We start from the raw sequence: 24593 nt of genomic DNA, 5'->3' as shown, positions 1-24593 counted from the left end.
ACAATTCAAAATCAAGGATCTGCTCTGACACGTGTTTTAAAGGTTTATTGATTCTGGGGTGGGCATAAGCTTCTGTATTTTTTAATGATTTCTGGGTGATTATGATTCACACCAAAGTTTGAGAATGCCTGCTGGAGTGTATTCATAGTCCTGTTATATGTCTACCTGCGTCTGCTAAATTTCGTCAGATCCAACCCTTTGTTTAATCCATGCTTGAGTATTTTAGGCCCTTAGGTACTTTCTGACTTGGATGTTTAATGAGTACATAATACTTTTATTATTCCAGCTCTTTTATCTCTTGTTCTGCTCTAGATGAGGCTCTGTTCTTTTAAGGTGCTTTGATGCTGACATCCTGGGTTTATAAAATAATTAGGAATAAGGAATATAAGGTATAATTTATGCAATTATCTATTTTGAAGAGTTTGAGAGTTTTCAGATAACTAAACATATAATTTATAGTAATTGTTTTGAGGTAAAACTAATCACAGGAAGAAAGCAAAGGGTTTTTTAAATTAATTTGTAACCTTGCAAATAGAAACATTTATTATGAGCAAATGTCAGTTTCCAAATTTGTAGCTGTTTGTTTTCTTATTTGAAGTGCTTATATATTGCCTTTAATTATTAATACATTGAAAAAACACATGAACTAATTATTTCCCTTGAGAGGCAAATTTTACTTGATGCAATCAGACACAATTAGGAATTTTGAGATACAGTCCATTCATAAAAAAGCAACCTACAATCCCATTTACTTCATAGTTTTCACCAATTTTTCCCTTTAAAGATTTTATGCCATGGACATATACAGAAAAATATAACTTATTATATAGTAAAAGCAAAATCTGCTATATTAAAATTATATTGTGCTAGGTACATCTTCGAATCATATTTATCAATGTTGAGATTCCTTCTTCTGTAAACAGCCAATGTGGTGCTAGGAAAACTATTTGTAACATTTGAGATACTTCTTGTTCCTTAAATATATATCAAAGTATAAACTTATAAACTCTTTATTTAGACTAGATTTTACCCTCCTCACTTAAATGTGAAATGGACACAATTTGTTATTTGATAATCTTTCAGAACTTTGCATATTTTGGAATGGACGTGTGAAGGTTTTGTTACAATTTGTTCTGCACACAAAGTACATTCCCCACACTCTGGAAAAGAAAACTCTCCTACCAAGTTTGCCAGATTTGAGCTAACGAGGTAGTACTCATAAAATAGACAAAATGTAGTTATTTTATTTGTGGTCTAAGTGACCAGAGAAGTTCTGAAGACAACCTCTCAAACCACTTTTTCTATTTAGATTGTAAAAGTCAATTTAGTGATATTGTTAGCTGTTTTAGGAAACATTAGTAATCTTGATTTAGGTTCATCTGCCGTTAATGATATTCATGTTTACATGAGGTTAACATCACTTTTTAATGCTTTTTAATGCTGAGGAAAATAAGGAATGTACTTTCCTTATCTCACATTTGCTTTAGGGAAGTGAGGATTCTCCCTAACCACCTCCCTCCACCCTATCATAACATTGTGGGAGGTGAGATAATTTAGAAATTATCAGTGGAGAGAAAGAAATTCATTAAAAAAATAATAGTTCGTATGTTTTTCGTGTAAACACATTAAATCCTACTAAACCTTAAACATATTTGAGAGTTCCATCAGCTACTCAATTACTACTTTTACACAAACTACAGTGTCGAACAATAAACTATTCTGATATAAGTGAAATAGCTTTTACCTCCCTTCTGTGCTGTAATTCACATTTTGATGGGCTTTTGATGTTCCTAGATATCCGTGGAATACAGGAGTTTTTGGACAAAGTATCTCAGCAGGGGATGGATGTTGCACTTCAGAAGGTAGAAAACAACATCAATAAAATGATTACCACTCTCTTCGATACCATGAGAATAGAGGAACTGAATCGCTATCGAGACACTCTCAGGCGAGCCATCCTTGTTATGAATCCTGCCACAGCCAAATCCTTCATTACTGAGGTAAGTAAAAATTGTCATGGGCTGGGAGGAGCGGGTATAAACCTAATGCTTTGGAATGGACTCCGCAGAGGAGAGGAAAATTAAGAGCAGTACAAGGGAATTAACTACACAGCTCCCATTAGCACTAATGAAGTGAGTTCCCCGCTCATGGCATTTACCTCATACTGTCTGGTTAATTGCTGAGAATGTTTGTATTTATATATGTTTAGGCACATGGCCAGGATGATGTTAAGAAATTCAAAGTGAGTTTAAAAGTGCCGTTGACCTGAATGAATATAACATGTTCAAGAATGAATTCACAAGTGCATAGTTCTCTAACTAATTCTTAAATTTTTTGGCAAGTAAAAATTTTACTTCTGAGAAAAGATTTACCTGAATTTCCTAAACACGATTACTTTTACAAAAACATATAGTGGATTTACTTCTGATCTGTGAACTCTGTACCAGGACAAATAATTAAAATGTCTGAAACTCTACAAAGTGATGACCACTGTACATTTTTGATGCTGCATCCTCGAATTTCTAATATTATCTGTTCATTTGCCTAGAAGCTCTGAAACTTTGTAAAACTACAATTAAGATTTTTTAATCATTGTTATAACATCTCTTTGTGCTAAAATGCTTGCTGTTGCCTTACAAAGAATTGTTGTCAGGTCATTTTTGCCTTACTTCCAGTTTTAAATTTTATATAGTGCTAGAACTAGTCTTGACATTACATACTTTCACATGGGTCTTATTATTAGCGTTTTTAATTTTGCTGAGTTTATTTGACTAATACTTTTTCCTCATTCCTCAGTGAAGCTTTTTTTAGCCCCCAAAATACTGCTATAAAGTCTCCAAATTAGGAATGTATAAGAAGTTCCTTGACTCTCTAATATAACTGGTGTCAAGGGACTCAAAGCAGAATATAAATCACTAAGAAGAATAAAACTTTCAGAAAATCATCAATAATAACTTTTTTGTTTTAATGGAAAATTTTGTGATGCAGTTTAAGAACAAATATAGAACTTTGACCTTTGTTAGTCTAGCCAATGACTTAAGAGAGTCTCATTGAACCACTAGATTTTTCCACCACAGGAAATGTAAAATAGGAAATATTCTTTCCTTCCTTCGTCCAAGAAACACAAAATCTACTAGAAGATTGAAGTCAAATATACAAAGACATGTAACAGACACTAGAATCTTAAAATTAGAGTAAACGAAGTTGAAGTATCTGTGGTCATTTTTGGCTGGGAAGATCAGAGAAGACTTCATTGAGAAGGCACATTTGAACCAGACTTAGCATCGTGAGTAGGGATTCACAAAAGGAAAATGGTATGTAACCTACAAATAGAAGTCCATTTCAGTCACTTTCTGGCCATGTGGTGTTGGCAAATTACTTAACATTTCTGAGCCTCCTTTTTGTCATCAGTAAAATAATTATTAATCAATAATAATGATATATTGATTTCAACTTATTAAATTTCTAATTTAGATTACTGAGATATCCTATAATATGTCTTAAAGGGTTGGGAGGGTGGCACCTAGTAGATGCTCAAGAAATGGTAACTTCTAGATCGCTTTTTCTAGCAGATGCTATGGCCCTCATCCTTGACTGTGACCTTTGCTATTTATAATAATCTGCTGCCTCCCTCTTTGGTCCCAAACACATAAAATCTACTTTTGTGATTTTCCTGGGAGACTTCTCTCCCTTTCTTTACCCAACCACCGTTTTTTGTCCCTCTCACTTGTCTTTCACAATCACTGATTTTATGTCTCCAAACTGTGGACTAAGCATATCCTACAGTCTCAAGCAGTGATGTAGAAGTGACAAAAAGAGTGTGAACCCACCCCCTTCCCTGTGCTATGCTGGCTGTACTGTTCTCTGACCTCTACAGTGGTTGGTGTACACCTCCCAGCGTGCTTCTGCTCTCCCATGGGTTCTAGGAACATTTCCCCACTTACGATATAGGCTAACTCTTTAAGTACTAGAAACAGTCCATTCAAAAGGCAAACAGCACTGAATTCAAAAGGCAGGCAGCGCTGAAGGTCTGGAGACACAAGGAATAGCTCCTGACTTAGAGGATCACTGCATCTAGTGGAGGAGGCGGGCATGTAACTAACAAAATGCAAAAGAAAAAGCTGTAGTAGTGATGGGTACACTGCAGGGAGTTTGGCTGGGGTCAGGAAAAGTTTCACGGAGAATTTGCTTTACTCGAATCTTGCAAAATGAATAAGAATTCATTAGGCAGACAATGACAGGCAAACAACAATTCAGTGTGTGTGTGTGTGTGTGTGTGTGTGTGTGTGTGTGAGGGATATATGGACAGAGTTTAAAAAGTCAAATACAACTGGGGGTTTTATAATGAAAAGGAAAAGTGCCGTGGTCAATTTCTTTCTACCTCTCGTTATTCTTTTCAGAAGGAATTACTTATTTTTTAATTTTTAAAATGTAATTGATATTTACTTTTAGAATACTCTATGGATTCACGTTTTTCAAGATTTAAAAGGTTCAAAAGAATAACCTCCTGCCATTGTTTCTTGAGCCCCTGATTTTCTTCTCTGAAGGCAGTATATCTTGTATGACATTTCAGGCATATACATACACTTTCACATATACATATTCATATGAGCACATGCACACACACACACTTTTTACTCTTTTTTACACAAATAGTGGTATACCAAGTATAAGTTCTATGCCTGGATTTTTGTTATTGTAGTAACGTCAAGGAGCTCATTCCGTTGGGATATACGAAGTGCTCTTAATAGCTGCATAATATTCTGTTGATAGATGGAGTCACTCTTAGCTCTTTAAATTTTCTATTTTTACTTAATCTGGTATTATTTGTTGTTATTTTATCTCCTACATTTCTGATATGAAAAATGAAGATTTAGTTAATTTGCTTCACCAATCCTCACACCTCACCTCAATATAACACAATGTTGAATAACTTCAAATAACATAGCCAGGCCTTTACTCTTATACTGTCCCCTCTACAGAGCACAGTGTCCCTAAGCTCCTTTCACCGTGATCCACTCTTCAGCCTCCCAACTTCTAAGACATCCAACTTTACTTTGATATTGGGTGTGTAAGAATCATGTATTTTCTACTCTGTAATCATAAGTAAATCTTTCATGCTTTGGCTAAAAGTTGATTCTATAGGGTGGAAATCTATAAATGTGCTTATATTTTTATCACTATAAATACTTTTCCCTGCACAACAAAGTATTGAGATATTATTTTGTTGAGATATTTTCCTCACTCAGCTTCAGGTTTTTCATTTCAGTTATTACTTTCCTTACTTTTTCCTTCTTTTTATTGTTGTCTGCTACTTAATTTCTAAGTTCCTATCTTTAGTAGCAAATCTCCAAAATTTCTCTTTTCTGCCTGGAGCCTTCCTTCCCAGAACCTCTCTTTCCTGCCCTATTTCTGGCACTTCCTTCCTCATTCATCTGGGTCAGATCCCAAAATTCCTAGATTCCATGTCTTCTAGTTTCTTATTTTGCTGAAGAATATTCTGAAGTAACTTCCTAAAGAATGGTATGTGGAACATAGAGTTTATCATTCTTTTCATTTACGAAAATATATTTATTCTAATTTCATCCTTCATGAATAAGTTGGCTAATTATAAATTCCTAGGCTACAAATCATTTACCTCAGAACATCAATAGCATTAATGTATTGTATTCTGGCTCTCAGGTATTAGTCAGGTGACTAATAGAAATCCAATGGATGCCTCATCCGTATGCAGTTGAAGGCAGTTGGTTGTTTGCACCTTGAAACATTTTGAGAACTTTAACATTTTAAAAGTTCACAATTGTGTCTAAATGGGTTTCTTTTGCCATCCATTTCACTCCGTGCTTGGCAAACCTTTGTTTTCTTATTTTATTGAGGTCATAATAGTTCATAACATTGTAAAATTTCTGTTGTACATTATTATTTGTCAGTCACCATATAAATGTGCCTCTTTACCCCTTATGCCCACTCTCCAACCCCCTTCCCCTCCGGTAATCACTAATCTGTTCTCACTGTCCATGTGTTAGTTTATCTTCCACATATGAGTGAAATCATACAGTGTTTGACTTTCTCTGTCTGGCTTATTTCGTTTACCATAAAACCCTCAAGATCCATCCATGTTGTTCCAACTGGGATAATTTTTTTCTTTTTTATGGCTGAGTAGTATTCCATTGTACATATATACCACTTCTTCTTTATCCATTTGTCAGTCAGTGGGCACTTGGGTGGTTTCCACATCTTGGCTATTGTGAATAATGCTGCAATGAACATAAGGGTGCATAAGTATCTTTGAATTGTGGATTTCAAGTTTTGGATAAATACCCAGTAGTAGGATAGCCAGGTCATTTGGTATTTCTGTTTTTAATTTTTTGAAAAATACCCACACTGTTTTCCATAATGACTGCACCAGTGTGCATTCCCGCCAACAGTCTGTGAGGGTTGCCTTTTTCTGCATCCTCTCCACATTTGTTATTTTTTGTCTTGGTGGTTGTCTTGGTCATTCTAATGGGTCTAAGGTGACATCTCAGTGTAGTTTTGATTTGCATTTATTTCCCTGATTATTAGTGATGTTGACCATCTTTTCATGTGCCTATTGGCCATCTGTATATCTTCTGTGAAAAAATGTCTGCTCTCATCCTCTGACCATTTTTCGATCGGATTGTTTGCTTTTTTGTGTAGAGCTGTGTGAATTCTTTGTATATTTTGGAGGTTAATCCTTTGTTGGATATATGATTTGCAAATGTTTTCTCCCAGTTGCTGGGTTGTCTTTTTGTTTTGGTCCTGGTTTCCTTTGCCTTGCAGGAGCTCTTAGTCTGATGAAGTCCCGTTTGTTTATTTTTTCTTTTGTTTCCCTTGCCTGAGTAGACATAGTATTTGAAAATATCCTTCAAAGACCAATGTCAAAGAGTGTACTGACTAATTTTCTTCTAGAAGTTTTAAGGTTCCATGTCTTAACTTCAAGTCTTTGATCTATTTTGAGTTAATTTTTGTGTATGGTGAAAGATGATCTATTTTCACTCTTTTGCATGTGGCTGCCCGGTTTCCCCAACACCATTTATTGAAGAGATTTTCCTTTCTCCATTGTATGTTCTTAGCTCCTTTGTCAAAGGTTAGCTGTCCATAGATGTGTAGTTCTATTTTTGGGCTTTCAATTCTGTTCCATTGATCTGTGTATCTGTTTTTGCAGTATATTTTGAAGTCAGGGATTGTGATGTCTCCAGCTCTGTGCTTTTTTCTCAGGATTGCTTTAGCTATTGGGGGTCTTTTGTTGCCCCATATGAATTTTAGGATCTTTTGTTCTATTTCCATGAAGAAAGTCATTGGGATTCTGAACTGCGTTGAATCTGTAGATTGCTTTAGGAAATATGGATATTTTAACTCTGTTTATTCTTCCAATACATGTGCATGGAATATCTTTCCATTTCTTTACGTCATCATCAATTTCTTGCAATAGTGTCCTATAGTTTTCATTGTATAGGTCTTTCACCTCCTGGGTTGAATTTATTCTTAGATATTTTACTCTATGTGTTGCAATTGTAAATGGGATTGTATTCTTGAGTCCTCTTTCAGTTAGTTCGTTATTAGGTTATAGAAATGCAACTGACTTTTGTAAGTTGATTTTGTACTCTGCAACTTTGCTGTAGTTACTGACTACTTCCAATAGTTTTACAATGGATTCTTTAGGTTTTCTCTATATAAAATCACGTTGTCTGCAAACAGCAAGAGTTTCACTTCTTTTAGATACCCTTTATTTCTTTTACTTGCCTAATGGCTCTGGCCAAAACCTCCAGTACTATGTTGAATAAGAGTGGTGAGAGTGAGTATCTTTGTCCCATTTCTGTACTCAGAGGAATGGCTTTCAGTTTTCCCTTTCGAGTCTGATATTGGCTGTGGGTTTATCATGTATGGCTTTTATTATGTTGAGGTAATTTCCTTCTATGCCCATTTTATTGAGAGTTTTTATCATAAATGGATGTTGGATCTTGTCAAATGCTTTCTCTGCATCTATTGAGATGATCATGTGCTGTTTATTCCTCATTTTATTAATGTGATGTATCACCTTGATTGCTTTGTAGATGATGAACCATCCCTGCGTCCCTGGTATAAATCCCACTTGATCAGGGTGTATGATCCTTTTAATGTGTTGCATTTGGTTTGCCAATATTTTGTTGATGATTTTTGCATCTATGTTCATCAGTGATATCAGCCTATAATTTTACTTCTTTGTCTTGTCTTTGTCTGGCTTTGGGATCAGGGTGATAGTGGCCTCGTAAAATGTGTTGGGAAGTGTTCCACATTCTTAAATTTTTTGGACTAGTTTGAGAAGGATAGCTATTAAATCTTCTTTCAATGTTTGGTAGAATTCTCCAGAGAAGCCATCTGGTCCTGGACTTTTATTTTGGGGGAGGTTTTTTATTACTGTTTCAATCTCTTTACTTATGATTGTTCTTTTCAGATTCTCTGTTTCCTCTTGATTCAGTTTGGGGAGGTTTTATGAGTCTAAAAATTTATCCATTTCTTCTAGATTGTCTAATTTGTTGGCATATAATTTTTCATAGTATTCTCTTATAATCCTTTATATTTCTGTGATATTCTTTGTAATTTCTCCTCTTTTATTTCTTTTTTCTTTCTGCTCTATCTCCCCCAAACCACCCCCCCCCCTCCCGGCACATAGTTGTATATCCTAGCTGCAGATCCCTCCAGTTGTGGCATGTCGGATGCCCCCTCACCATGGCCTGACGAGTGGTGCCATGTCCGTGCCTAGGATCCGAACCGGCGGAACCCTGGGTTGCTGCAGTGGAGCACTTGAACTTAACCACTTGGCCACGGGGCCGGCCCCTCCTCTATCATTTCTAATTTTATTTGTTTGAGGCTTCTCTCTTTTTTTCTTAGTGAATCTGGCTAAGAGTTTGACAATTTTGTTTATCTTCTCAACGAACCAGCTCTTAGTTTCATTGATCCTTTCTACTTTTTTTTTTGCTTCAATTTCATTTATTTCTACTCAAATTTTTATTATTTCCCTCTATCTGCTGACTTTGGGCTTTGTTCTTCTTTTTTTAATTTCTTAGGTTTGATTTAAAATTGCTTAATTGAGGTTTTCCTTGTTTGTTAAGGTGGGCCTGTATTGTTATGAATTAAGACCTCTTTTGCTGTATCCCATATAGTTGGTATGGTGTATTTTCATTTTCTTGTGTCTTGAGATATGTTTTGATTTTTCTCCTTTAATTTCTCCAATGATCCATTGGTTGTTTAGTAGCATGTTGTTTTGTCTCCACATATTTGTAACTTTCCCAGCTTTTTCCTTATAGTTGATTTCTAATTTCATAGCATTATAGTCAGAAAAGATAGTTGATATGATTTCAATCTTAAATTTATTCAGGCATTCTTTGATAATGTTCCATGTGTACTTGAGAAGAATGTGTATTCTGGTGCTTTCAGCTAGAATGTTATATATATAAAAGTCTATCTGGTCTAGTGTTTCATTTAAGGCCAGTGTTTTCTTGTTGACTTTCTGTCTGGATGACCTATCCATTGACGTAAGTGGGATGCTAAGGTCCACTACTATTATTGTGTGTTGTTGATATCTCCTTTTAGGTTTGTTAATAGTTGCTTTATGTAACTTGATGCTCCTGTGTTGGGTACATATATATTTATAAGTCTTATGTCTTCTTTGTGGAGTGTTCCTTTTATCATTATATACTGCCCCTCTTTATTTCTCATTGTCTTTTTATCTTGAAGTCTACTTTGTCTGATAAAAGTGTGGCAACACCTGCTTTCTTTTCTTTGCCATTAGCTTGGAATATGGACTCCTATCCACTCACTCTGAGCCTGTGTTTGCCTTTAGAGCTGAGATGTTTCCTGTTAGAGAGCAGCAATTTTCTGATTTTGGCTGCCTATTTATCTCCTTGTTCAAGGCTTTATAAACTCTTCTTTCTCACTTATGAAGACCTTCTTGCTCCCTTCTTGTAGGTGGGGGTCTTGTGGGGATGAACTCCTTCAGCTTTTGTTGATCTGGGAGAAGTTTTATTTCTCCATCATATCTGAAGGATATTTTCACTGAATAGAGTATTCTTGGCTGAAGGATTTTGTCTTTCAGAATTTTGAATATATCATTTCACTCTCTCCTAGCCTGCAAAGTTTCTGCTGAGAAATCTGCTGAAAGCCTGATAAAGGTTCTTTTGTAAGTGATTTTCTTCTCCCTTCCTGTCCTTAATATTTTTCTTTATCATTGACTTTTGCCAGTTTTACTACTATATGCCTTGGGGAAGGTCTTTTTACATTGATGTAAAGAGTTATATTCACTTCTTTTAGTTGTATTTCCAGATTGTTCCACAGGTTTGTGAAGTTCTAAGCTATTATTTCTTTGAACAAGCTCTCTGCTCTTTTCTCCTGCTCTTCTCCCTTGGGGATACCTATAATCCTTATGTTACATTTCCTAATTGAGTCAGATATTTCTCAAAGAATTTCTTCATTTCTTTTTAGTCTTAGGTCTGTCTTCTCCATCTGAATCATCTCTATATTTCTGTCCTCCAAATTACTAATTCTGTCCTCCATAATATCTGCTCCGTTATTTGAGGACTCCAGATTTTTCTTTATCTCATTCATTGTATTTTTCATCTCCATCATTTTTGATTGGTTTTTCTTTATAGTTTCAATCTCTTTTGTGAAAAATTCTCTCAGTTTATTAATTTTATTCTTGAACTCATTGAACTGTCTTTCCAAGTTTTCTCATAACTCATTGAGTTATTTTATGGTAGCAATTTTGAATTCTCTCTCTTTTATATTGTAAGTTTCTGTGCCTTCAGGATTTATTTCTGGGTGCTTGTCATTTTCCTTCTGACCTGGAGTATTATTATACCTCATCATATTTTTTTCATGAGGTGGGGGATTTGTGCCTTTGCATATTGGTAGTATCTGGTCACAGATTCCACCTGCTGCCATTGGGGGTGGGGTTAGGAGATTTATATTCTGAGCCAGCCATGATCTCTGGCATCTGTGCCTGTCCTTTGGAATCTATGGTGACAGGGCCCATCTGTGATTGCCAGGTCTCGGCTACTGCTTTACTAACATATGTGCAGGTGCTCTGGCAGGTATCCCTTGCTCTGGCTGACTGGCTGAGCTGGTGCATCAGGTTGGAGGAGGTGCAGTTTCTTTCAGCGCCTGATTCTAGTGGCATTCTCACTCTTCTCTCACTATCTGCCCTCCTGGGGTGCTGACTCAATGAAGACACCCCCACAATAGCTTAGCCTCCTCTGTGTGGAGCTTTCCCACATCGGAGAGGCAATTTAGAGAGTAAAGGTGTTCCTGCGGAGAGCCACCCCTCCTCCCTCTCCTTTCAGAGCTGCACACAGTTCCATGGCCTAGGTCACTGCCAGGGAGCAAGACGAGATCCCCTCACCTCCTTACTCTTCCTCCTGGGAGGCCCAGCACCTCCACCCTCAGACGGATGGCTGTGTGGGGCTCTCAGATGTCTATTGTGTTGTATGAATGTCCTCTATTGGTTTATGAATGTCCTTTTCATTGTATCTTAGGGTGGAGAGTATAAGGGAAGAGCTCACTCTGCCATGATGCTTGGTAAGCCTTTTTTAATGTGTAAAATAGCTTCTTACATTTCTCAAAAGTGATCACTTAGAATTTTTAAGTCCTCTTATTTTCTCAAATTATCTGTCTATCTTTTCTAAGGTAAATTTTTCCTTGTTTTATCTTAATCTTTTTCATATTGCAGTTGTCTTCAAATGTCTTGTAATCCTTGGTTGACATTCATATTTAGGAATGAATTAATAAAAAGTTGATTTAAAGCTGTCCATATGAAGAAGGAATTTTGGCTTGTCCATTGACAAGCTTCCATATACATTGATCAGACAGGACACTGCCATTTTACTAGGGGTAATTCTAGATTTTGTATGTGCATTTGTGAGTGACCTTTGCTCTAGGACATTAATGCCAACATTAGTCTCCCTAAATTACTCCAGAAAGTCAATTTGGTTTCTTTAGAATAGAATCTTACTCCTTTTTTTTTTTTTTTTCTGGCATAAAGGTGAATGTCAGCTCTCAGGGACATTTTGCACAAGACAGTGTGTGAGAAGGCCCCTGTGAAAATTGGCTTACATTTTAAGTAGAGTCAATCCTCTTTATTCACTGATTTTCTATTTGCAAATTCACCTACTCACTAGAATTTGTGAGTAGTAATCCCCAAACCAATAATAAGGATGCTTTCATAGTCCTTCACAGAAATGGGCAGAGCTGTGAAAAATTCAAGTTGCCCCACAGCCCATATTCCCAGCTAAGTTCCAACGAAACTGTGCTCTGCATTCTTGCTTTGGCTTTCATACTGTAAGCAACTGTTCTTTTTGCAGTCTTTAGTGTCATCTTTTGTATTTTTTTTGCCTTTTGTTGGTGATTTCACTATTTAAAATGGCCTCCAACTGTAGTGCTGATGTGCTGTCCAGTGTTCCTAAGCACAATAAAGGCTGTGATATGTCTTACGGAGGTAACACCTGTGTTACATAAGGTTCATTTGGGCATGAGTTATGGTGCTGTTGGCCATCAGTTCAATGTTAATGAATCAACGTGCTTTTGTTTGAATGTTTGTGTTCTCCAAAATTTATGTGTTGAAATCCTATGCCCAATGTGATGGTATCAGGACTTTGGGCCTTTGGGAAGTATTTAAGTTATGAGGGTGGGGCCCTCATAAATAAATTTAGCATTCTAAATGCTAAAGAGATCCCACTGAGCTCCATTGCCCCTTCCACTATGTAAAAATACAATGAGAATGACAAGTCTGTAGAAGAGGACCCTCACACAACTATGGTGGCATCTTAATTTAGGACTTCCAGCTTCCAGAGCTATGAGAAATAAATTTTTGTTGTTTATAAGCTACCCAATATGTGGTATTTTGTTATGGCAGTCTAAATGCGCTAAGACTCAACAATATATATATACAATATATATTAAATAAAGTGTTTTTAAATAGAAACATAAATAAAACCCAAGTCTTGCAGGAACTGAACTGTATTTCCTTGTTTTATCTTAATCTTTTCCATATTAAAGTTGTCTTCAAATGTCTTGTAATCCTTGATTGCAATGGCATTGCAATGGGGTTGCAATGGGGTTGCAATCCTTGGGAGCAATGGTTCAGTATTCACTAATACAGTGTTCACAGGAAATGTATGGAACATATCTATTGCAAATGAGCAGAATCAACTGTACTCCCATACTTTTCAGCTCCCCATCTCACACCTGCCATCCATTTGGCTTGGTACATCCAAGTGTCAAAATTTCTAGGACTTGGCAGGGTAGAGGTCTCTCTGCTCCTGCCCCGTGTGATGATCTCTAGTTTATGGCTCCTCCTACCATCCTTCATCAGTTATCACTACTTCATCTGCTTTCTTTTTTTCACTAATTTATTTAAAAACACTTTTCTGAGGACCTTTTCCCCTTTTTCCTCATAGTTGTTGGTTTATATAACTATTCAATCCCTTATGTTTTATTGGGGCTCTGGGGGTGATCCTCTTTAACATTCTTGAGTTGGAAGTTCCACAATATTCTTTCAGGTTTTTAGAGATTAAAATTTAACAAACTTAATTACTTTTAAGGACTGTTGTTACAATTTTTAAGAAATAACATGTTGAATCATGATATTTTAGATTTGGAAAGTATGGCATGTAGCATTGTCCAGATTCCAAATTTACACTTGAAAAAATTAAAGGCCTCTCTAGATCTAATCAATATTGTTCTCTAGCTTCCTCCAGCAACATGCAACACCTTTGCAGCTAGTGCTTATATGGATGATAGGGAACACTCATGGTTTGAAACTGGTAAAGTAAGTTGTCAGTGAGTCAAAAGGGTACATGACTGTCAGGTCCTGAGAAAAGTATTTGTACAAATTACTTCGCGTGGATTGTATGATGGATAGGAAGGCAAATGGAATTAGAAAGAAACTGATGGATTGGGATAATAGGGAAAATAGAGGAACTAAAGGTTATGATGAGGGCAGAGATGGTGAGGTTCAGTAAGGGCCTAAGAGAGGGAGAGATAGAAGAGAGAAATTCTAGTCAAAGAAGGGAAATAGCAGAACTCCCACCTTTACTGCTTCCTATACTTTATAAGGTGGCATGGAAAGTCATTGAAATATTCAAGGGAAATATTAACTTTAAAGTCAAAAGAATGAGTTTTTAAAAAAGAAATTGCTCACTTAGCATTGTCATTTAATTGCTAAGGGGAAAAATGGGCAGATCAATTCCATTTGCATCGTTTTTTCTGTCCTTGGAGCAATTATGTAGCATTGAGTTAATTATGCTCCCTTTGAAGTCTTAGAAATTTAATATATTAAATGTCTACAGTTAGTGCTCCACCTCTCATTCAAGAGTTTCAAAGCGTTAAGAAAAATACTGCAGCTCTGTGCAGTTGAGTAAATCGACCTGCTGTGGGAGCGGTAGAAAATTGTTATCACAATGCACCTGTTGTATCCTTGAAATGAATGTGGTGAAACAGAAGTGCTCCGTGGTTTGATTTAAATATGGTTTAGAATATTATTTTGAAAAACAGTGTTTTTTATACAGGAAAAAGTTTGCATTGGATGACAAATAAATTATAATCTTTCCAGAAAGTATATGGAAATCCCATATAAGTTAGAACTTTTGGGTCATGGCTTTTAGTTTTCAGGTTTGATAAGAAAATCAATTCTTTGAAAACAAGAACTTTTATTACTTATAGGGTAATTAATATCACTTCCTGTTTGCATTTTCTCAAGTTTTCAGAAAAGGACCGTACTGTTGCATGAAATCCTTTTGTTCTGCCATAAGAAATGAGTGTTATCTCTTATTCCTAAAACATACTTCATGAAATAATTTTCACTCCATTGTACTGTATCCTAGAGAACTTTGATCCTGTCAAAACAAAAAGGCAATGTTACTTACTTCAAATATTTAAGCAGCTTGCCAGAAATAAGCCTTGGGGAAGGTTTAGGAAACAAGTGAAGGTATCTTGTCTCAACGGAAATAGAAAGGTTCCAAGTCATCAAAAGGGTACACTGAATATTCAAACTACTCTGATAGCTATTTAAATAACCCAGTTTTTATGAATAAATAAATTATTTGGAGACTTTATACAATGCACAGTTTTTAAGATGAGGTTAGTGTAATGACATTTGAAAAGGGAACAATTTTTTCTCCAAATTTATCCATTGCATGAAAGTCTCTCTGATAATACTGTTCGTAGATGACTGCTATGCATTTTTTAAAGTTAAATTTTTATTGAAATATAACATACCTAAGAATATATTATAAGTGTACAACTCAATGAATTCCTATGCAGCCAGAATCCAGATTAAGAAACAATATAACAAGTACTCCCAGATTCCCCTTTTATGCACCACCCAGTTATAATCCCTTGAGGTGGCCATTATCCTGACTTCTAACACAATGTTAGTCGTGATTGATTGTAAACTGTATATGAATAGAATCATAACGTATATGCTGTCTGTTCTCTTTTGATTGACATTATGTTTATGAGATTCATCTATGTTGAAATACGCAGGAAAGGTTCATTCATTTTGATTTTTCCAAAGTATTTTGTTTTATGAATGTACCATAGTTTACATAACTTATGTTGCTGTTTATTCCAGTTTTGCCTATTACAAATAGTGGTTCTATGCACGTCTTTTTAGGTGTATATCTATGTATGTATTTTTGTTGGGTGTATATCTAGGAATGGAATTGCTAGTTCAGGAGGTATGGATAAGGTGTGTCTTTTATTAGTGTTAGCTGATACAGCTAGTTTTCCAAAGTGTTTATAACAATTTAGACTCCTATTAGTAGTGACTAGAAGCACTTCAATTTTCCACTTCCTCACCAACATTTGTTATTTTTCTAGTTTCTTCATTTTATTTATACTGGGTATGTATTAGATTCAGATTTTGCTTTTCATTTGCATTTTTCTGATCGATGATTTTTAAAATATATTTATTGACTTTTTTGATATTTTTTTATGGAGTGCCCATGCAAGTCATTTTCCTTTGTTTTCATCTTGATTTGTAGTGCTATATATGTTAGAGATAATATTTCATTGTCAATTGAGTGTTTTTTAAATATATTCTCTCATCATTTGTCTTTTCACTCTTCAAATGGTGAATTTTGTTGAACATAAGCTCTCATTTGTAACGTAGTCCAATTTACTGTTTTCTTTATAGTCAGCAATTTTTGTCTTTTTAAAAGAAAGTTTCCTATGCCAAGATCATGAAGAAACACTCATGTTTTTCTAGAAATTTTGTTTTATAATTTAAATTTAAATCTGAAATTGATTGTTTCTCACGGTGGGTGGCAGAGGTAGAGGTACATTTACTTTCCATATGGTGTCTACTATTTATTTCAACACAGGACCAGTGTGCGTGAATGGAAAACACAGTTAGACGTTTCCATCACCACTGAATAAAAGGGGAGTTATTAGTGTATTTGAAAGCATAGGGCTATTATTACTGTACAGCATCTTGTGTTTATACCATTTTTTTCTAACAGGAAGCACATGACTTTAGGAGAAAATGAAAGGCTATATTTATGATTTCATTGGAATAAGAATTTTTCTATGATCCTATGATCATGAAGTCAGTGGTGCTGGATTCTATAATAAATCCAGCATCTTGAGTGGTTGTAACTCTTTCCAGGGGCCCAATAGTTATGAGTCATTAAGTATCAGATAGTGGCTAGTCACTTAAAAGTTCAGCTGTCCCATATGAACATGGTTTTTACAATAGCATGGAATTTTAAGAGAAAAAAGAATTTTACTTTCACTGGGTGAAAAAAACCTCTAACAGGCACTGCTTCTTTTTTCATTTAAGTTTTCTTATATCACAGTTATCAATTATTATTGAACTGCTTTTCAATCCAAGTTTTCGCTTAAGCTCAGTAAGCTTATATTGAACTTGAAAGACAGCTTTGTAACTAACCCACAGCTTTGGAAATTTGTCTTTTCAAATGAAAAAGTCTTAAATTTATTTTACTTTCTACTTGACCCAAATCATGTTTGACAGCTCACACTTCTGTTAATGAGGCCTGAAACAGCATCAGGCTTTGCCTTACTGAGCGGAGCTCTGTTTAACTCTCAGAAGGTTCCACTGAAGATGGGAACTAAGCAGAGAACGAGGTTCCAATGAGTCCAAACTTCCAAATAAGACAGACCCAACTCATCTCTCTCCTGTGACCACTGACAGGATACTGATTTTGTGGGCAGTTTACTACTAACTTCTCCTAATAGGCTGAAGGTCATTTAACAATTTTTGCCTTTGCAGCATCTAATTTGCCAGTTTTTCCTTTCTATTAGGTTCTTGAATGGGTTCAACATTTCCATTCTATTCTATATATTGAAACAAAGTTCAATAAAAAAATATCCAAATATAAGTGAAAGTTGTACTCTTATTTGAAATATAAAATCACAGTTTCACCTTCAAAACAAGGGAATTGAAGTCCTTCTCCAATCCATTATTCATTTATTCATTCATTCAGACAATATGTTTAAAGCTATTCTGTGCAAGACAATGTGAAAGTGCTGCTAGGAATACAGTAATGAATGATATATGGTTCTAGCCCTGAAGGAGTATATAAACTAAGAGGAAAATGTTGTAAACATAAAATGTACAGAATAATAAAGCCGTAAGAAAGGAAGCAATTATGTTCCTCCCCTCAACTCCCAAAGGGAATTGAAAATAAAGAAAACAAACTTGCTATCTAAAACCTGATCAAATGAAGTTAGCAGATAATCTTAAGAGAATATTTATATCTAAAAATAAACCAAAATTTTATTTCTTATGGAATAACTGAGGAGGGTTGGCTGTTTCAAGGAATTTTTACCATAACTTGCTATAGTCTTAGCAAAGCAAGTCTAGAATGTAAATGGATCCAAGAGTGATTAAATTTATATTGAATTTTCTCTTGATGAAGTTATATGGACAAAACAAAAACAAAAGGAGTAGTTAGAATGGACCTAATGATATTTGAAGGTTGGAATTTAGCAGTGTTTGTCTATTACCGCCTAGAGAAGAAAGACATCAGACCAGGGCAAGCAAAGGCTTGCCAACATATAAAGGTATTCTCTGTAGCATGCCAGGCGCAATTTATCAGAGCTTTCCATGGTCTGAGTGAAGTAATTTTCAAAATTATGCACCTTCTTTTTTCTGTTCCCATTCTCGACATCACCTTTTGAAATTAGGAGAATGATGAGCCCCTGTACTTTAAGCACTAGAGAGAGAAGTTTGCTGCAAATAAATAAACAACTTAATTAATATGCCAGTTTCCACTAAATCTGTTTAGTATATAAATGGCAAATATATGCTACAAGTACCATTATTTCCTGGACCAAAACATAGATTACTACAGTCTGCCCGGCTGTTCTAGGCAGCCATGGCAAGTGGATCTTAGTTAGCACTGGAGTCTAAATCTATTTGCCAACCTGCATTAGTGTAAATCAGTCTCCCAGAACTTAATCCATTCCTTAAATGCTTACTGACAAAATCAATATTTTAGATTTGTAGAGGAGCAGAATTTAAAGTATAGCCACCCCCTGAAGCTTTGTTGAAAAGTTAGCTAGTACTCCTAGATTACACTTCTATCCAGACTTTTTCTCACTGTAATATAGATACACAGGAGGGGAACAAACTGTGTAGGTAGAAAAAGTTGAGAAGGTTCATTTGATTTTTCTAGTAAATCCTATTTTTAATAGAATACACAAAACTTTAGCATAAGAGGATTAAAAGATTAAACTTATGTGTCCACCCAATGCTAAATGAGAATAAATAATAATTATTTAAATATGTATGTTACTTACTGAGGCGACATTCATGTCAGTACTTGAAACTCATATTTAAGATTTGGATTTAAGGCAATACAATGGAAGGGTATCCATCCATGAATGGAGTAAAGCATGAACAAAGATGCTACAGTGGAAATTCACGAAGAGCAGGATGGGACAGAGGACATGGGCTGTCTGAAGTAGAATTTTAAGATGCAAAGTCAGGAAGTAAGGTGATGCCAGATTGGTAGGTGAAAAACTTCGGTTTCCACATAATACTTATCTCTCTAGCATTCAACTGGTATGTTTATGTTACAGTCTTTGAATATGCCACATGAGGGGCAAATCAGTCTTCCTGAGACTTTTAGCAAAAAATACATAAAGCAGCAAAGAAAAAAAAGCAATTAATTGTATACATAAAGAAGGAGACAGGCGGCAAGACAGCATGAACATGGAATTTGGATTTAGGTTTTGCCTAATGAGCTGTGTAGTCCTGGCCAAGTCCCATAAAATCATTCAGCTTTATTTTCCTCATCTATAAAATGGAGTAATTCCTGGATCACAGAGTTATTTCAAAACTGTATTTGGTAAGACATATACAATGTCTAGAATAATGTTCACACGTAGTAAAACTTTAACAAGTTTTAGTTGTATAATGCTCCAGAACTGTAGAGTAGGATAAAGAAGAAAATGCATATGATGTTTGAATTAATAGACTTGGGAATTGATTGGGTGTGTGAAATGAGGCTGAGAGGTGAGCAACAGAAATGGATCCTATGTTTCAAGTATGGGTTTCAAGCAAGTTCATGTTTTGAAATCAAGAACATAAGAAGGTGAACAGGTTTTGAGATAATATGATAAATGCAATTTCAGTCTTGAAATTTGTGTTCTTCTAGAACATCTAGATTGAAACATGCATTAGATTGGTGGAAATGAAGGGATGGAACCCAGCAGTCCTAAGGAAAAGCTGTTGTATAGGTTAATGATATGATCATTGGTGACCTTTCAAAAACCATTTTTATTAAAGTAGTGTGGGGGAAAAAAGATTGTAAGGAAATAAATAGTGATGGGTTGTCCGCAAATGAAGAGAATATAAGTAGGCAACTCTTTCAAGTTTGGAAGCAAAAATGAGGGTCAGGGACCTGCCCGGTGGCACAGCAGCTAAGTTCACACTCTCCGCTTCCCCAGCCTGAGGTTTGCTGGTTCAGATCCCCAGCGCAGACCTACGCACTACTTATCAAGCCATGCTGTGGCAGGTGTCCCACATGTAAAGTAGAGGAAGGTGGGCACAGATGTTAGCTCAGGACCAATCTTCCTTAGCACAAAAAGGAGGATTGGCGGTGGATATTAGCTCAGGGCTAATCTTCCTCAAAAAAAAAAAAAAAAAATGAGGGTCAAATAATACTGTATCTTGGAAAGAAACCTATTTCAAGGAAGATGTTTTCTAATGAGGGAGATCAGATGGAAAGGGAAAAATTGAAGATGCAAGATATAGAAGAATCAATACAGAATAACTGAGATGAAGTAGGGTAAGTTTTATAATTAGATTATGTTTGAATTGGTGAGAGGCAGAGGAAGTAAGAAAGGATAAAAATATAGAAAGAATTTTAAAGGTAATGAAGAAGGCTCAATTGCATTTGGATGGGATGCATTTATAGTAGAATCTGTGGATTCTAATTCATTTGTTTTCTGTAAGTACTTAGGAGACTGGATGCGGAGGGAGAAAAAAATGAAGTAAAAATGGATGGCTTACTCAGGTAGGGGGACTAGCCGAAAAGCAACTACAGAAGGACTAGGCTGTCTATGGGGACCATAACACAGGTGGCGTAAGGCATGCTGGAAAACAAATGATTTTCAGCAAGAAATCTCCCTCCAAATGTGTCACTAGCTTTAAAGAAAAAAATCTACTAAATTTCCCTTATTTTATGGTTTTCTTTTTTTTTTTTTTGTGAGGAAGATTGGCTCTGAGCTAACATCTGTACCAATCCTCCTCTATTTTGTATATAGGATACTACCACAGTATGGCTTGATGAGCGGTGTGTAGGTCTGCACCCAGGATCTGAACCTGTGGACCTCTGGTCGCAGAAGCAGAGCATGCAAATTTAACCACTATGCCACCAAGCCGGACCCTGTTACTGTCTTTAAACATGCCATCTGAGGGGCAAATCAGTCTGTCCAAGATTTTTAGCACAAAATAAATGAAGAAATGAAAAAAGACCAAAACAAAACAATTAATTGTATACATAAATTGATAAGGCATAACTAATTGGCCTGAGTTTATCCTGAACATTGTAAAGTAGTTGTAATAGGCAATAACTAACATTTATTCAGGTTTTTATTATGTGCCAGACACTGCTCCACACATATTTTACATATTAGCACATTTAATTTTTACACCAAATCTATGAGGTAGATGCAGTGTGTGGCCTCATTTTACAAAAAGGAAAATGAGACACAAAGAGGTTGTGAAACTAGCCCCAGGTCACACAGCAAGTGTGACCCAAAGCCCATTCTTAACATGTGTGCTATGCTATGCCTCCCCAGGTATACAATGCAAGTGGAAAAGATCATCCCAACTTTTTATTCTTGACTAAGAAGTAGGTGATATACCTAACTCCTGTTAAGTCCTTTATAGGGAGAGTGTTCCCTGGGGTGAGCTGGTAGAAAAGTATTGAAGGACATTATTGCAGAGGAGGGTCAATGTGATTAGGCAATTTATGTTTGGTAATTTGTGTTTACCAAAGATAGGCTCCTACCCAACCACAGAGCCCTGGAAATAGAGGCTCTGGCTTCCTCGATTATTACACATCAAAGGGATGGCTCCAGGTTCTTGAGAAAGATATTACTGGGTTTTAAAACTGGCAAGAGGCTGACAGAAGATGTAGGTCTCAAAGAGGCAGAAAAAGAATTTACAATTGCAAGTTTTCTATGGCAAATATTCTAAGAAAGGGACATCAAGGGCCTAAAGTCAGGAAAGAGACCTGTCTAAAGCTTAGTTAAGCTGTGAGGAATATTGAGGCTGCCTTGGGTCAAGAATAGACAGGATATTTGGACTAAATAGATTTAGTTTGATCATGTGTGCTTAATATATATATAGAGAGAGAGAGAGAGAGATTTATATATTTCCAAATATAGAGATTGTAGAAATGTATTATCATATGAAGGAATTTTGTGGGTGAAAGGAATTGTTAGAACTGCAGTGGCTCACAAGATAGAACTTAATTCCTGATATGACAAGACCTCTAGATATGCTGAGCATGAACTTTCAGAACAAGAGAGTAATGCTGACTGAATCTAAGAGGTTCAAGCAGACAACCTCCCATTGGACTTCTGGAGGAAACAGATGGCAATAATGACCACTCCATTGCTAAAGTTCGCTGTGCAGGGCTAAAGAGGGACAGGACCAAAAAGAGGCCCAAGAAGCCTGGGGTCCAGAAAGCGGCATGGGCCTGATTATATTTTGTGACAATACAAATTTGCCTTTGTTGAGAGGCCTGGGATAAATTCTCAGCATAGCCCAAACCATTTCTTGGTGCACCTGACCTGAGCTCACTATAGCTACCAACAAAAGTTTCACAAACTTTTGGCAAAATGGAATCATAATTTTAATAGACTTGGATTTTGATGAGTAAACCTGATGCTTTACATTTCTATGACTGTTTTTAGAATTGTAAACCTCAAGGTATTTCTAAATTATCCAGCCCCTATTCTATTAGTGGTCTCTATTTCAAGATAAATTGATTGGTTTGAAAGCAAACTAAGACCATAAAATAATCCTATCAACCTAGCATTTTAGAAATATATGTATGAATTTAAGAATAAGCTGTAATTTTTGGATATTTCACCAAATTCCGGGCTCACTGATTTCCTGAAGTTAGATCCACTTGACTCCTTGGAAATGAATTGTTTTTCATGGAACTACTTAAATTGTGAAAAAGTTACTATTATTGCTACAAACCTAAATAAGATTTGAGAAGTGCTGGGCCTCTATATATCTCTGCAATTTCAATAATATTTCCATCTTGTAAATGCTAGAATTCACATTGGCTAAGACACAAAGGATCAACAGCTGACACTAAACATGTAATTTTGCGCTTTTGTATAAATGTTGTTAATTATATTATTGGATTGTTGAAGTACTATTGCTGACTAAAAACGTTCATATTTCTGAAGAGCTGTTTGTCCATTGGGATTCACTGTTAAATGCATGCAACTCTTATATCTGTAGATATGTGGCTCTATCCATGGGGAATTTCAAAAATACCTTTATCTAGATCTTATCCCAAAACCTTAAATCGTAGCCTTTGGATGGAACACAGGCATTCGTATTATTAAAAACCTCCTCAGATGACTGGCTCTAAGATTCAGGCAAGTTTGAGAACCACTCTTCTAGACTAGCACCTCTCAAGCTTTCATGTGCATACTAATCTCCAAGAGAGTCTGTAAAAATGTAAATTCTGACTCTGTAAGTCTGAGCCTGAGATTTTGTATTTTTATCAAGCCCCCAGGTGTAGGCAAGGAACAATTTTTCCCCTATGCTTCTAGGTTCTTTTGGTTCGTATATTAATTAAATTCGCATAAGACAACAGGATAAAAACAATTTAATTATATATGCAAGGGAGCCTCATAAAAATATGATACCAAAGGACAAGTAGAGAAATTGAGGCTTACATGCCATCGTGAGCTAAGGAATGGGATAGGGGTCTGGGGCCTCAAAGGAGAGGAGTTTGATTCACAGGACAATAAGAAGAGTAGATGTTTGGTAATTGAATGTTTGTCCTGCCATACAGATAGGTCGTTCAAATAAAAATTTATCTTTGGTAATACCTCTCTTTCTGGGCCAGTCCCCCATCTAAATTCTTTCAGGTAGTTAAGGAAGAGGGAAAAAAGTTTTACTTGAATCTGCTGGGTCTGAATTGCCTTCAGCTCAAAATAATCCACATGCCAAAGTGGCATATTTTGGGGACACGTATTCTGCTCTTCCTTAGAGGTAACATTGGACAGAGTATACATAGAGTATTTCCATCATCACAGAAAGTTCTATTGGCCAGCACTACTCTAAGCCTTGGATTTATATCTAAAAAGCTTTTTTTCTTCTAAAATTCAGAATAACTGTCCTTAGAAGAGTGTAGAAATCTAGTAACAAACGTAGCCTAACAATATAAATAACTTTTCAGTATAAGTAACTGAGAAGGTTAGCGATCAATACACCTACCTAATTGCACTTCAAACTGTAGCAGTTGCTTCTCACCCACTTGCATAAGGCACATTAGTTGTTGAAAATAATAATAATTAAAGAGTTATTTTCTGGCAGTCTCCACTAGCTAAAAGTGTTGGAACACTGATTATCTCTAAACTGATAGTGCAGGATCCCTAGAGTCTTTCAAAACCTACCATTTCCTTTCACGTTTCCACAAGGATTCTGAGGTCAAAGTTTTTATGTTGATGACCCAGTTGCTCCAAATGGAACTTGGAAACTGCTGCCACTTCTAGGAAAATTCACAAATCACACTGACACTAGGCTGATGCCCATATCATTGCACAGGGCCTACTGACCACAGCAAAACATCTCCTCCAGCCCAACAGCCATCTCAGGTATCCAAACACTAACCTTACTCCCCCAAGCAATGAGCTCTTAGTTGAGTCAAAAGTTTTAGTATATTGTGTTCCCTTAGTTTGATAGCAAAACCCTGGTGATCTGGTATTAATTTTACCTATTTTTTTTTAATTGTGACTCCTTTCTCTGTAGTGTTTAGCACACAGACACATGGAGCATAGCAAGGAGTCTCTCTGAGTACTGCCTCCAATTAGAC

At 36.0% G+C, this 24593-nt stretch overlaps 1 protein-coding gene across 1 annotated transcript in view; it reads left to right on the top strand.

Annotated features, from left to right (window-relative positions):
- The window catches only part of GRID2 (glutamate ionotropic receptor delta type subunit 2), a 1375518-nt gene that overhangs the window by 729242 nt on the left and 621683 nt on the right, over positions 1–24593 (top strand). Inside the window, exon 4 of the mRNA XM_070612619.1 lies at positions 1795–2000. Coding sequence (XP_070468720.1) covers positions 1795–2000 — 206 coding nt within the window. The remainder of the gene's footprint in view (positions 1–1794; positions 2001–24593) is intronic.

This window comes from Equus przewalskii, chromosome 3, assembly GCF_037783145.1.
Source record: "Equus przewalskii isolate Varuska chromosome 3, EquPr2, whole genome shotgun sequence".
NCBI lineage: Eukaryota > Metazoa > Chordata > Mammalia > Perissodactyla > Equidae > Equus > Equus przewalskii.
This window is presented reverse-complemented; position numbering and strand designations above follow the sequence as displayed.